Source organism: Nipponia nippon, unplaced genomic scaffold (genome assembly GCF_047370975.1).
Source record: "Nipponia nippon isolate SJK-2023a ecotype South Korea unplaced genomic scaffold, ASM4737097v1 scaffold_3, whole genome shotgun sequence".
NCBI classification, from domain to species: domain Eukaryota; kingdom Metazoa; phylum Chordata; class Aves; order Pelecaniformes; family Threskiornithidae; genus Nipponia; species Nipponia nippon.
In genome coordinates, this window is record NW_028262347.1 from 49788885 (window position 1) to 49802595 (window position 13711).

The following is a 13711-nucleotide window of genomic DNA, read 5'->3' on the forward strand; positions in this document are numbered from 1 at the left end:
TTGTTTTCAACCTACTTTCATGCAAGCAAACAATGGAAGGAGCTGCTGTGACTATGTCTGGACATAGTGAATAACATTTAAATAAACGATGAGAGAGAATTTCCTGACTGAATGGGGGAGTCTACAGACCTGCTAGTTCCTTCTTTCTACTAGATGATGTTGTATATATCCTTGTAACTCTTACATTTTTTGCTTTGTTACTTATTTATTTTGTTAGTCACTTAGTGATAGACCTTCCCCAGGTCAGCTATCACCGAAACAGTCATCTCCAGCCCAGTAGGATGTAAACTCTCCACCACAGAATGAAAGAATAAAGGAGAGAAAATAAATTTCACCTCCTAATCCTGAAAACAGTAAGATTTTCATTCAATACTTATAAGTTCCTTCTTCCTTTTTCCTTTCCTGAAACTTTCTATACATCTCCTTTTTTAATCATTTCTGTTATAGCTTCCCTTGAAAAAGCAAGATTTTCCTTTCATGTTCATACTATCTCTTCTTTTCTTTTTCTTTTCTGGGCTGCTGCTGCTATACAAAGTTTATTAGCACTGTTCACCTCACCTTTCCCATTCTTACTTCCTAATGGTAAAGGATCAGTACAATCTTCCCAGTTTGAATGTGTGGAAATCAAAGCTGAAGACCTAATTGAACTTACGCAAAGAAATGGCATCAGAGCTGAATGATAACATAGCTTTTTAGACCTGTTTGGCTAACTCACTTGTGCCTTTGCTCCTACATCTCTTAGGTAGAGATATTCAGCAAAGAGTTTGGTTATTGCACGACTACAAACACTCTTCTTCAATGTCACCTTAAAATATGAATTCATTGAGACCCTGTTTAGTTTCTGAGGCCCACACTGGAGCAGTAGAAGGGAAAACATGCACTCCAGCATAGAAACTGTCATCCTAGGCTTTCACATTTTAGGTGGTGCAGGAGGTGCAGGCAGAAACTGGTTCTGAGATGACCTATTGCACATTTCTATTGTGCTGGTGATGTATTACAGAACCAGACTGTAGCCCCATTTACATAGAATCGTTTAGGTTGGAAAAGACCTTTAAGATCATCAAGTGCAACCGTTAACCTAGCACTGCCAATTCCACCACTAAACCTTGTCCCTAAGCACCACATCTACCCATCTTTTAAATACCTCCAGGGATGGGGACTACACCACTTCCCTGGGCAGCCTGTTCCAGTGCCTGACTACCCTTTCAGTGAAGAAGTTTTTCCTAATATCCAACCTAAACCTTTCCTGGTGCAACTTGAGGCCGTTTCCTCTAGTCCTATCGCTCGTTACTATTGGAGAAGAGACCGACCCTCACCTCACTACAACCTCCTTTCAGGTAGTTATAGAGAGTGATAAGGTTACACCTGCACATGTTTTAAATGCTATAGCATTTCTGTAAATAATCTGTTCATTTACTGTTTTGCCATTAAATCCCTAAGGTTGCCATGAAATTAGGTGGGCAGAAAAGGTTTCTTGTTTTCACTGCTTTTTAAAATATGAGTATTTACTGCATTCCTTTTCTTATTGAAATTAAAACTGCAAGCATCCTCTCCTTAACAGATTTTTGTAGCAACTCAAAGCACTCCAAATAGATCCCAGGAAACACAAACAAAGCTGGTATGGGATGCTCTCCTGGGTGCCCTCTCACTTAAGAGCATACATGCAGAGAGCACACAAATTCTTTAAGTACTGCTTTTCACCTTTTTCATTCCCTATTGACTGCCTAAAAAGTTTGCAGTACAGTTGCCTATATAGTAAGTGTAACCCTGCTAACAACAGGGTCATTTGTACAGAGCCGTTCAAGTCCCATAATTGGTCCCATAAGTTGAAAACTACAACTCAAACACCCACCCCTCAAAAAAAACCTGTGCAGGCATAGTCCTTGGTCTTAAGGTCCCTTTGTGTTTGTGTTCATTGTTTCCATCTCTTTCCTTGCAGAGAAGCCAATGAGCAAGTTCTACTCCCATCTATCTACTTTGCTTTCATAATGTAAAGGACAATAATGCTCTGTCTGAATAAGCCCTTAAATATGATACAACTGAAAAGACCTAGAATTCCAGCATTTGTCGATATTGTTTGTCAGGGCAGGCGTGTAAAGCGGGAGAAATAAGTTTTTAAAATTGCCATGTATTTTGAAAGATATATTCTTAGATTTGAACCTTAGGAAAAGATAAAATTATATTCAGAAAAACACTCTTTTTTTCTGTAACCAACCTGATTATCTTTTTTTGGCCCACTTCCTTTTAGTCACATGACAGATCCAGGACATAGGTAAAGCAAAATACAGACCAGTGAGTCCAAAGTTGATAAGGAGGAGACACTCTCAGATCTGGGTTAGAGAGAGGTGTTTTGAAAATCTGCTTAAAACTAGAATCTTTTCTAAATACCATGGTAACTGGATTCTGTGAGCACAGTTCTCCTGAATAGCTGGAGGCTAGTATTAGCAGTTCCTTGCTGTTATCATTGGTGGCTTCACATAGGACCCAAATTCCTAGGTCTCCTCCCTGTTGGCAGTGGGTTCTCAGTGGATAATGAGAAGGAGCCTTTGGACTATTTAGCTCCTCCTATGACTTGGCTGGGAACCTTTCACAGTTGAATAGCACAGGCTTTATGTTGTGAAAACACAGATAGTTTCCAAATAGTTATATGTCTTACGAAGTAATACACACTATAAAGGTGTTAAGGACATAATACACATACTATAGATATCCATAGCACTAGTAGGTGTCAGCAGTGATTATTTAGTATGCTTTAAGCACTGTAATCACCTGCTATGACTTATAATAATTGACTCACATTTTACTAGCTATCTATTAGCTATTTATTTGTGCCTTGCGAAATTTTAGAAATGAACCCTTGTCACAGTGCAAACCAGAAAACAGTCACTTCTTGTATCATTTGGACTTGGCAGTCAGGATTTCCATTCCTGCCACTAGGCTTTCTTAAATGGCATTTCCTAGTCTGAAGCAAGCAAACAAATCTAAAAAAAAAAAAAAAAAAGAAAACACACAGAGTTGGTAACTGTTACCTTGGAGTAAGCAGCTAATAAAGAAGGGATGTATTTAGAGTGGATTAATTTTCACCTAGAATCATGTTTATCAACTGGAACATCAGCAATTCAGGTTGAGATGCAACAAGGCCTGTCTTTTAGCATTACACTGGCAAAAGCTAATGACTTTTTGTTAATATAAAGCAGCCTACATCCAGGTCGATATATATTTTTTTTTCTTGACAACTTTTCAAGAGTGTTTTCTAATTATGGGGTTCTTGACTTAATTATTTTTCAGGATGTACTGAGTACAGGGCTTTAATTCATGCTTTCTTTAACTTCCAAGGCATCCCAAAAAATTGTATCTAAGCAGAATATATACAAAAATTTTAAGAATCCATGGTAAATTTATTACAAAATAATGCTGGTAACCCAAGTTTATTTTTTCCATGCTTTCATTTTATCACACATAATTTCATTAATCTGAAAGTAAGTTGCATAGCCTTGAGTGGTCATTGAAGCCCTGTGTTGGCAATTTAATTCTCCAAGAGTGTATCCTTTCTGTCACTGGCATCCACCTTAGATAGGATGAACTGCCCAGTGGGGCAGCTGCCTAACTCTCCCTATGACTCTGAAAGGAGCCCAGATGACTCTCAGATAGCTAACATCACCTGAGATCCTGCTATATTACAGATAATACCTGTAATACTTCATATAGATCCTCCAGTCTGATCTCCAGCATGTAACAATATTACAATTCATCCAGTTAGCATGTGGAAAGCCCAATGACTTGTGTCTGATGACAGTATAAGTTATGTTTGGCTAAAGAATGTTGTCCAAAAAGGCATTTAGTCTTCAGTTTTAAGGCCATGGTATTGTGATGCAGAGGCTACTCTCAGTATGAGTGACAATATAATTTCCCAGATTTCATGGTTCCATTTTTATTGATAACATTTTTGTTAAATGATCCAGTTCCATGAAGTCAAGGGATTTCATGAAAGTCTCAGCTTCTATTAAGCATAAAAGGAATAAGTCTCTAGTCCTTATTGTTAGAAGGAGAAAATGCATAAAACATGGAATGACTTGTCCTAAAGGCTCAGCAATTACAATGTAAATTAACATAACCTTTTTTTATTTAAAAATTATATTTGTTAATGTCTAGCCACTTAAGGATCCACGCTTTTTCTTATTATATCTTTATAAACTTGTAGGATTTTGAGCTAAACATTTAGCTTTAAAAATTATGTTTTTGAAAGGTTGGTAAACATTCAAATAATGGCAGGGATTCTAAAGCTAAGTACACAACAGTAAGTAACCCTATCTATCTGTTTTCTTGAACTCATAAAATGACTGAGACTGATCACCAATGAGGTACGTATTGTTTTTCTTTAAAAAGATTTTATGTTGACAACAGAAGTTAAAATCAAGGTATATCCCAAAGGAGATAATTTCCTTTATAATGAGAGATGAGGTTCCCAAATGGAGTCATGATCAGAAAATGGGAGTTCAGATGTTTCTGGAAGAATTTATACAATGAGATAAATCATCTTTTGTCAACACATAAATCAGCTGTTTTCAAGCTGCCATGGTTCAGTTGTTGAAGAGCCATCAGTTAATACAGTTTAGACACTGTATGTGTTCAGATAAACTGCCTCATGTTACCAGATCCCTGGAATAATGCTTTACATATCTGTGAGCTTTTCACCCACTGATCTCAAAGTGCTTTTCAAACACACACTCCAACATCCATGCTGAGCTTTGATATACCCTTCTTTACAGCTGGGAAAACTCTGCATTTCTTAACTGTGAGTAAAATTCCAATTTAAGCTGTAATACTGCTTGAACTTTGATTACTGACATCCATCTCTTGCACACCTTTTGGAGACCACAAAACCTCCATGGATGTTCACGGCAAGAGGGCTGGAGGGACCCCCCTACATCCTGTGAAGTCTCCAAGGAAGGCGATCTCATTGCATCCTGCAGAACACAGACACTGCTCACTTCGTAAGGGGCTGCCAGACTTATCTGAAGGTGAAATAAAGCTCTGACCACCACCTCCTAATGCGCCTATGGAGCATTCTGCATCCGCTGCAGGGCTGAGTAATCACACATGTGTCCTCCTGCCTACCAGGGCACTCTGGGAGGAACCTTCTCTTGAGACTCCCTTAGGGAGGATGAGACTTTAAACGGAACAGTTAATCCTTGCTAGGGCTTTTACGAGGCATGTTTGCCTGGCAAACTGACCGCACATCTTCCCTGTATTTATTATTTTAAAACATGAAGAGCTGCCTCTGACCAGCTATGTCAGCTACTCCCCACCTGTAGTGTGTACTAATAAGGAAGATGTTCGTGATTTCTATGGAACGCCTGGCTATAGCATACTAATGCCTTATACTGAGGCATGATTAAAAAGTGAACCTGTGATTCCCTTTTAGCAATAGGAGGCAGATTCAGAAAAGGCAGTGCTTTTATAAAGATACCACGGTGGCCTGCCTTGATGAGATCCTTGAGCCGGTTGCACAAAGGTAATACATCTCATATACGGTAGGCACATGGGGCTCTGCTCTCGATCTGTCAGTAACCGCAGCTCAGACAGAATTCTTCTTCAGGGTGTGAGAAGACGGAGTTCTCCTTCCTGCTAACTCAGCTCTTGGCGTGGAGGCAAAATAAATTAATTTGGAGGTATGTGCTTAGGAAGATGTGACTGAAGCTTAAAAGTACAGGAATGCAAAAATTCAGCTGACAAGAGTGTAATTGGACCACTGGCCATTTTTTTCACTGTTTTTATTGAATTTGGATTTTTTTTTATTATTATTATTCGCATTCAGTGCTCATGAGACAAGGGGCAAACCTGATCTCTGGACCCTGGATGGGATAGTTCTCCTGTGGTTTATTCACATAACTCTGTGTCAGATAGTTGGCTTTCCTTACAAAGCAAGAGTTTACAAACAGCAAATGCCCCTTTGGGCACAAAAAGAAGTATGCTGAGGAAGAGAAGACCTCTCCATTAGTAGCCCACGTTAGGGTCCTCCAGCTGCCTTGCTCAGACATCCCCTCTCACCCAGGAGCTCATGACTGCAAAGAGCCCTCCTTCCACGCCAGAGAGTGAATGGAAGAAAGGATCCTGATCCAAATTTCAACTTTCCTTTGTGGGACTTAATTTAGTAAGCTCTTAATATATCCCTGGGAGGAGTCTTGTTATTGCCTGCAGTTTTTCTTCAATTAGTGCCTATGGGACTAGATGACTAAATTTGATAATTTTGGGGGAGGGAGGTAGCTAATTTGTTTGGGTCAGAAACGCCCAGAGCCGAAGGGAGAGGCAGGCCAGGAGTGGTAGTTAGCAGGGAGGTGGAAATGTCATTGCTGGTTTCGTGGCTCATGTGCACGTTGCTTTCCTGATCGCTGCACCCCAAGTTCCCTTCATCCCACAGCCCAGGAGCACGCTAGGTTGTCCTGGCAGGACATCCACAGTTTGCAATGAAATTTTTAGCTTTTGGGGCCAGCTCCCAGCTTTCCTCAAGTCAGTAGGTAAATCTGACCTTGTCTGAGTCTGAGTCACACAGAAAAGGATTGAAGTCTGGAAGAGAGGAGAGCGGAGGGCAGATTTGCCTGTGAGCAGGCAGCACACACAGCTGTCCTGTCCCTGCTTGCAGGGGCGGCCATCAGACCTGTGCCCTGGTGAGCCTCCCACTTGGGCCACAACCCATCAGGGGCTGTCATAGCCACATGTGACAAGGGTGGATGAAACTTAATGCCAAGGCTGGGGAACTCTGAATGATTATTACTTCCTTGAGCTCTGCCAGGGAAATATTATTTATTTTCCAGGGCTGCATATTTTAAGCCCAAGGAGATCTCTCTTCCTTCGTGCCCAGAGGCTGGATGTTATCAGCCAAGCCACTTCAAAAGCACAATCTTTTCATTGCAGTATCTGCAGCATGTGGATTTAAACCAAGCTCAAAATTTATCTCTTCCTTATCACCCCTCTCAAAATTATCTCAGAAACACAGACCTAGGGCCTTAACTGCTCTATTTCTGAGTCTCCTTGTCAACAGGGGACTCTATTAGCCCAGAAGCATCTGTAGGCTGTGGACTGTAGTGCAACCCTTTGGAAACCATGTGTGTGTGAAGGAGAACTGAACGAATATGGGAGCAAGTACAGCAACAAAGGGTTCCTGTGTGAATATCTCTACTTTTTTACCAAGTGAAAGCTCCTTATGTTCTGCAGAATTGAAGCAGACTGGGGACAAGTTCCCCAAATAATTTAAATTCCATCAGCATTAGCCAGTGTAACAACAATAAAACCTAAGACCTTCATGGCATGTGGGGTAACCTCCTCCCCACTCCTCCCACCATGTTTGCTACTATCTGGCACCTAAATGGTAAAAAAAGACAATATCTTTCAACTGGGACAGTACTGTGAAAGCTTTATGAATGCATGGCTAGCTTAGTCCGTGCTCATTTGTGCAACTTCGCTTGCATTGTTCACTGGGTCTTTGCCAAACATATCTGTTGCGTAATTATGTGGCTATCTTTAATAAATTCGCAGAAGTTTCTAGGGATGTAAATAATGTTTCCCCTCCTTTCTGTAATTATATGATACCCACCACAATGAGACCCGGGTCCTAACTGGTGGATTTGTGCCATGATTTACAGTAACTATCAAAGCCAATGCTATAGCATAGGAAAATAGAAACACCCACCTATATGTTTAAGCAGCTGAAAGAAGACTTTTTAAAAAAATAAACTCTATAAAATCATAAGAGAAGTTATTTGTCTGTCCACTGAATAAACTGCCTAATTTCCTTGTGAGCAAAACCAACTTTAATTAATTTTCTGCACTGTACACTGACGTAGACTGAATAATACTGCCTTAAACCAAGAGCAGTCTCAGTGAAGCTGACTTCATCACTTGAGATTTCTGCATGGGAAAGTGAAATACAGTGATGGCAGGCATGGCTTCATATCCTGCTGGGCTGACTGCGCAGACAAGCCCTTGTACGTGAGGGAGTAAGGGGAGTTTGTGAAAAAGGTTCTCATGGTTTCAGCTTGAACAGTGTCTAAGAAAGATATTTAATAAGGAACTCCAAAATGTGTTCATTGTTTTGGAGTGTTTCCAAGCTCTTTCCTCCAGAGAGCTGGTTCCAGCATATATGATTCAGGTTTGGTTATTCCATACTCATGTATTCCAATGGAAACAGGATGATTTCTATGTTGAGGTACTAGACAGTATGATTAAGGGTGTTGGAGCTCAGACCATGCAATTTAGAACCTTTTAAAATGTTTCCATCCCCACATCGGACCTCACTGAATTTATTTAATATGCATTTGAAGGAATAGCCTTGCAAAGTTATTTTCTCTGCAACAGAAGTCTGTGGTCTTTCAAAGAACAAATGAAATGAACATACACAAAACATACATTAAAAAATCAAACATTGCTCGTGGTCACAACAAATGTCCATCTTGTCAGGGCTTTATGGCCTCCTTCACATAGTACATTCTAGTTAAGAGTAGCTCTTTCTTTGACAAAAACCCAGTTACAGAGTGGCAGTGAGTACCAGCCTCACTGTCTCAGCTGCAACCCGTGGCTAGAATGTAAGTATATACCCTATGAAGATACTCTTGGGCTTACCTAGGTCAGAGCACTGCACCACGCGAAGATGGCACTGGCAGCGGAAGGGGCACACTGGTCCAAATCCAGATATGACAGGATCATCCGTCGGAGGCATGTCGGCCGACCCTTCATCCTCCAGCATAAAGTCAAAGAGGCCCTGCTGGTGGAATGGCTTGGCCAAGCATGCTGGCAGCAGTAGGACAAAGAGAAGAGCCAGCCTCATGGCTTAGTTCATCGACTCCAGGCAGAACCTAGGGATCAAAGCAGAAGATTTACAACAAAAGTAGCAGTTTCCCATAGCTGCACAGTTCCTGCTGAAGGAGGTCCAGTATATCCACCAATTGCGTAACTGTTCCTTTCAATAAATGAAAACTGAATTGTGAAAATAGGACAGTTATGTGATAGGAGTCTGGTAACTGCTTGTCAATAGGCTTTTTGTTTACAGAGCAGTTTAAAGGCAACTGTAAACACATCTGTTTGCATATTTAGAGTAATATTTATTAGGAACAGGCAGCGCTGTCAACTTTGTTATGCAAAACAGTCAAAACAATAAGCCACATTTTCCATGTGTCTGTTTTCTGCCAACGTAACAGTCTATTTGATTTCATTAGCATTTGTTTCATAGCAATGAGTTTGTCCCCTGGGGACGAACCTGAGGTTCCCAAACTCACTGTAATGCAGTATTTCATGTCTTGAGAAATATTTTTTAAAGTGCCAGCTTGCTGTGTGTTTTAAATTATAGCCTAGTAAAACTGACTGAGAAAGAGTAGGATCTAGTGACGGGGTGGAGAGAAAGGGGAAGATCTTTAATTGTTTAAATGAGCTATACTTCTTTCCCAGTTTAAACAGCACAATAAAATGGAATACAATGTTGTGTTATATTTGATATTCTTGGCTTTCTTTCCAAATTTTTGGCTAGGGGATTTTATGATATAAACAATGCACCCTGAAAATCCTCTGCTTTGCACTGCATAAGCATTTGAATTGATGCTTGTAGTATTGTCAGCACACTTTCTAATGGGACTTTAGGGCCTCATTCTGCAGACTTTCATGCTCAGGAGCAACTTTACACAAGTATGTATTGCCATAGATATTAACAAGGAAAACTGCTTAAATACATGTTCTCAGGACCTAGGCCTAAATGCATTTCAACACACTGTACATTATGCTACCTGTGTTGTTGTGTGCTAAGGAGAAATTACAAAACAGCTGTTTGCAGGTTTTGTATCAAGGCTGTATAGATCAGCTAATTTCCTGAAAATTATTTTCTTTTACTATTTATTCTATATAAGGAAGCTTATCTTTTAAAAAACCTTCATGGGTCTAGAAACAACCCACAAAAAAAAATGAAGAAACCTGCCTTCAAGTTGCCAAGTGACAGAAAGGCAAATTTGTAATTTATTTAGGAGCCTTTTCTTAAAATGGATGGCATAGTCCTGAATACAGATGTTGCACTTTGTAATGAAAGCAAAAATGTCCACTTGCTTCTTCAAGTCAATAACTTCCAAAATGCCTTGTCTGGGCACTAGCTGGGATTAATTTTTTTTCTAGCAGAAGTTATCTAACAGTTTGGGGCGTGGTATAGGATTTCTCAGCTCCATATTGACTAATGGAAAGATAAAAAACTGGGGGAGAGGCAGAGGAGGACTGTCTCCCTCTCTATATTGACATATGGAACCTACCAGGTAGATGAATAACATGGGCAAATGCTGCTAGGTGAGAGTGGTATACCGAGGCCTCTCAGGAGTGGTTAGTATAAAAAAAGCTAAGTAAATAAAAAACACAGGCCTGGAATTAGATACAGTCTATATTGTGCCTGGGTTCAATTTTCTTTGTGAATTTCTGCCTACAGATGCCAATAGTTCAATCCTGCAGAAACCTTTAGGGCTCAGTCTTGAGAGGACGATAAGGTTACCTTATAAAATATGCTAGTGTTTTAAAATCATAGCTTACATTTCTGTCATCTACCTAACAGGAAGACAGGTATCTAACATCTTCAGATGACCCAAAGACTTCAAAGTGACTTTACATGGAGTAAAACACCATTTCTGTTGCCTCTTTAACAGACATAGCTGGTTTCTTAGTTGGACCTGAAAGTATTTTCTATTCCTGGAGCAGGCATATTACCTACTGCATGCACTGAAGGGTTTCGCAGACCCCAATGTCAACTAGAGGGTCGGAGCATTTTAGCATATCCTGTCAGCCCAACAGTGCTGTGCAAACTCAGGCCATGAAGCAGGGGCAGGCTGTGTCCCCATGTGGGCCATCCTCCTGTGCTCACTCCTGCCCTGGCCCCCCACCAACACTGGGGCTGTGTCCCTTCCCCAGCAACACCCCCATGATGCATGCAGAATACACACGGACAAGTAAGGATGTCACAGCAAAGTGGTGTTAGTACATGGTGGTGAGTTCATACCACAGTTTAATCTAAAACAAGATTTTTTAAATAATCATTATTATGTATGAATTATTGTAAAATAACAATGCAATTTATCAATAGCCTGAAACGGGAAGACAAATTTGCTAAATCATCACCATTCATCGTAATAAGCTGCCTTGTGAAAATGATCAATAAAACATTACCCCAGTAACAATTATTTTTCAGAATGTACATTAACGTTAATAAACATTGGGAATGCTGCACACCAACCCTGGCATGGCACTGGCAGTCAGTGCTTTTTAAAGAGCTTCCCCAGCTCTTTTTTACCTATTTATATATTTTTAAAATATTTTTAAATATTTAAAACTGCTTGTATTCCCCCCCAGGGTCACTGCTGAAGCACCGTCCATCCCAAGAATGCACAATCAGGATCTTATCCTGGAGTTAAATTACTACCCCTCAGAAAAAATCCCAAAACAATGCAAAGGCACTTTGGAAGTGTTTTCACACTTTACTTCTTGTTCACATTAATACTGATGACTTCACTTATCTCAGTTAAACCCTGTAGTAGGCCATTTCCTTTGGTCCCTGTTTTGTCAAAACTATAATAAAATCAGTAAGAGCTGTGTATAAAGGAAAACTGTAGGACAACAAAGGATATCAAGGATCTAATCTGAGGACACAGCAGAGAAAATAGCAGACACAAGCTACATATTAATCAGGAAACAGAAATGAATATGTGTCTGAATATCTTTATTCGTATATGTATTCATACTGCAGGCACACATATCTGTTCCTATTGTTTGCATGTGTAAATGAACATAAACAGTTAGAGAAAAAAAATACATACAAAACTGACCAAGTAAGAAATGTTTACATTTCACTTACAAAAAAAATAGAGAGGGGAAAAAAATCTGAATTTTTAAAGGTCTGTGACACAATATTTATGTCTGCAGGACATAACTGTTTAAATTTGCTTTAATTATGTGTTTACAATGAGGAAGACTTTTCCACAAACAGAGGAAACTATACCATAGACTTGGCCACATTTCAGTTTAAAATACCACTGGAAATATGCTTCATCAGTTCACGTCACCACTGTATTGGTGGTCTTCTTGTCAGTTTACCTTAATATTAAGTTTTAAATATTAGTTCACCTACTGTCAGAAATCTTGCAAAATGCCACAAAAGACAAGTTAAACAATATGTGCAGTTTCAAAAAAAAATCTCCTACATTATATGTTTTACCCATTTTGTGTAATAAAGTCTAGATGTGCAAACATAGGAGTTGGAAGTTTTAAAGAGATTAAAACTCTGTTAACAGGAGTTTCAACTCCAGGAATTTTCTTTTCTACTATTTCATTCATAGGAACCTTCTTTAAATGTGAGTCTGTTGTTTGTACACTGTAACATAGCACTTTCTAACATTACAAAAGCATACACTGAGCCCGTTTAACTAACTGCTACGTATTTTTTCCTCTGAAATTGAAACTGTATTCATTAATGTTTGGAATATATATGAAAAAATCCGAATGAAAGAGAAATCACAGAATGCAGTTTAAAACAGAAATGTAAGAACTCACGCATTTTTTACACTCACTACATCACCGATTCTAAACACTGGATTGCAAACAGAGAATATACTGCTGCAAAAGTTTACAGTAAGGAAAAAGGACTATAGCAGTGCTTATACAAAGCAAAACAAGAGACAGAACAGTCAAATAAACAGTAAGAAATCTGCACAGTCCTTGAGAATGCATTCTTATGTTCCCAAGAAACAGAAGTGCTGGATACAAAACTTAACATTGCTAAACATTTAGTAGGATTTTTTCCTTGCTTCTCTTAAAATTCAACTAGTTCGTGCCGTAGACTTGCCTGAAGTTTTATTAGTGCAGCATAGTTCAGGAGAATTACTGAAAACCGTACCTTTTAATCCAGGGATTTGCAACAGGAGCTCTCAAAGCTGAGATGTAATTAAACTAAATATTCAACCCAGGCAAAAGGCTTTGCAGGTGTGGAAAGGAGGAGGGGGTAAGTTCAGCTCAGTGACTGTCACTTGGTGGAAAACCCTCCTGCTTCTATTCCATAGCACAGTTAAAAAATAAGGTTTCTCTCAATGAACACAATCCAGGCTGACACCCACATTAGATCATATGGTAATGATATGTCTCCTGTATTGTAGCCAGAAACTTTATCAGCTCTTTTGCTTTCTTTTCCTCCTTTTTCTTTTTCCTTTGCTTTATTTCTTTTTCATCTGTTTAGAATCCCAAACTACTTGTACACTATAAGACAGATGCTTAGCTGTAATTCATCTTACTTATTTATGTCCCTACAACATATATTTAGGAAAGTTTTCTTGGTTTTAACTATGTATTTTTTTCTGACTCATTACTGAGAAAAATATTTGGCTGTTCCTCTTGTTTATAGTATTTGTAATTCAAGGAAATGATATAAAATTAATCTTGGAGTTAGTCAAAGTGGAGATTAATATCAGAAAAAAGGGGTAGCTTTAGGTAAAGCTATTTAAACAGATATCAACCTGCCTTTGCTTATGCTATAATCATTGTCAAACCAAGTAGTATATAGTGTAATATACTATTATCCTGTCTAATAATAGAATTTTTATGTATTTCTTCAAACTACAGTATGTTTTTGATATATATGAAAATCATGTTTTCATTAGTAGAACGATTCTAACATTTGTGGTTAGAACTGCTTTATATAAACTTT

General features: G+C 39.0%; 1 protein-coding gene across 1 annotated transcript in view; it reads right to left on the minus strand.

Annotated features, from left to right (window-relative positions):
- Window positions 1-13086, minus strand: part of DCN (decorin) — a 40067-nt gene extending 26981 nt beyond the window's left edge. Inside the window, exons 1-2 of the mRNA XM_009463923.2 lie at window positions 12908-13086; window positions 8620-8852 (exon numbers count right to left, since the gene is read on the minus strand). Coding sequence (XP_009462198.1) covers window positions 8620-8824 — 205 coding nt within the window. The 5' untranslated portion in view covers window positions 8825-8852; window positions 12908-13086. The remainder of the gene's footprint in view (window positions 1-8619; window positions 8853-12907) is intronic.
- Between the last annotated feature and the right edge of the window lie 625 nt (window positions 13087-13711).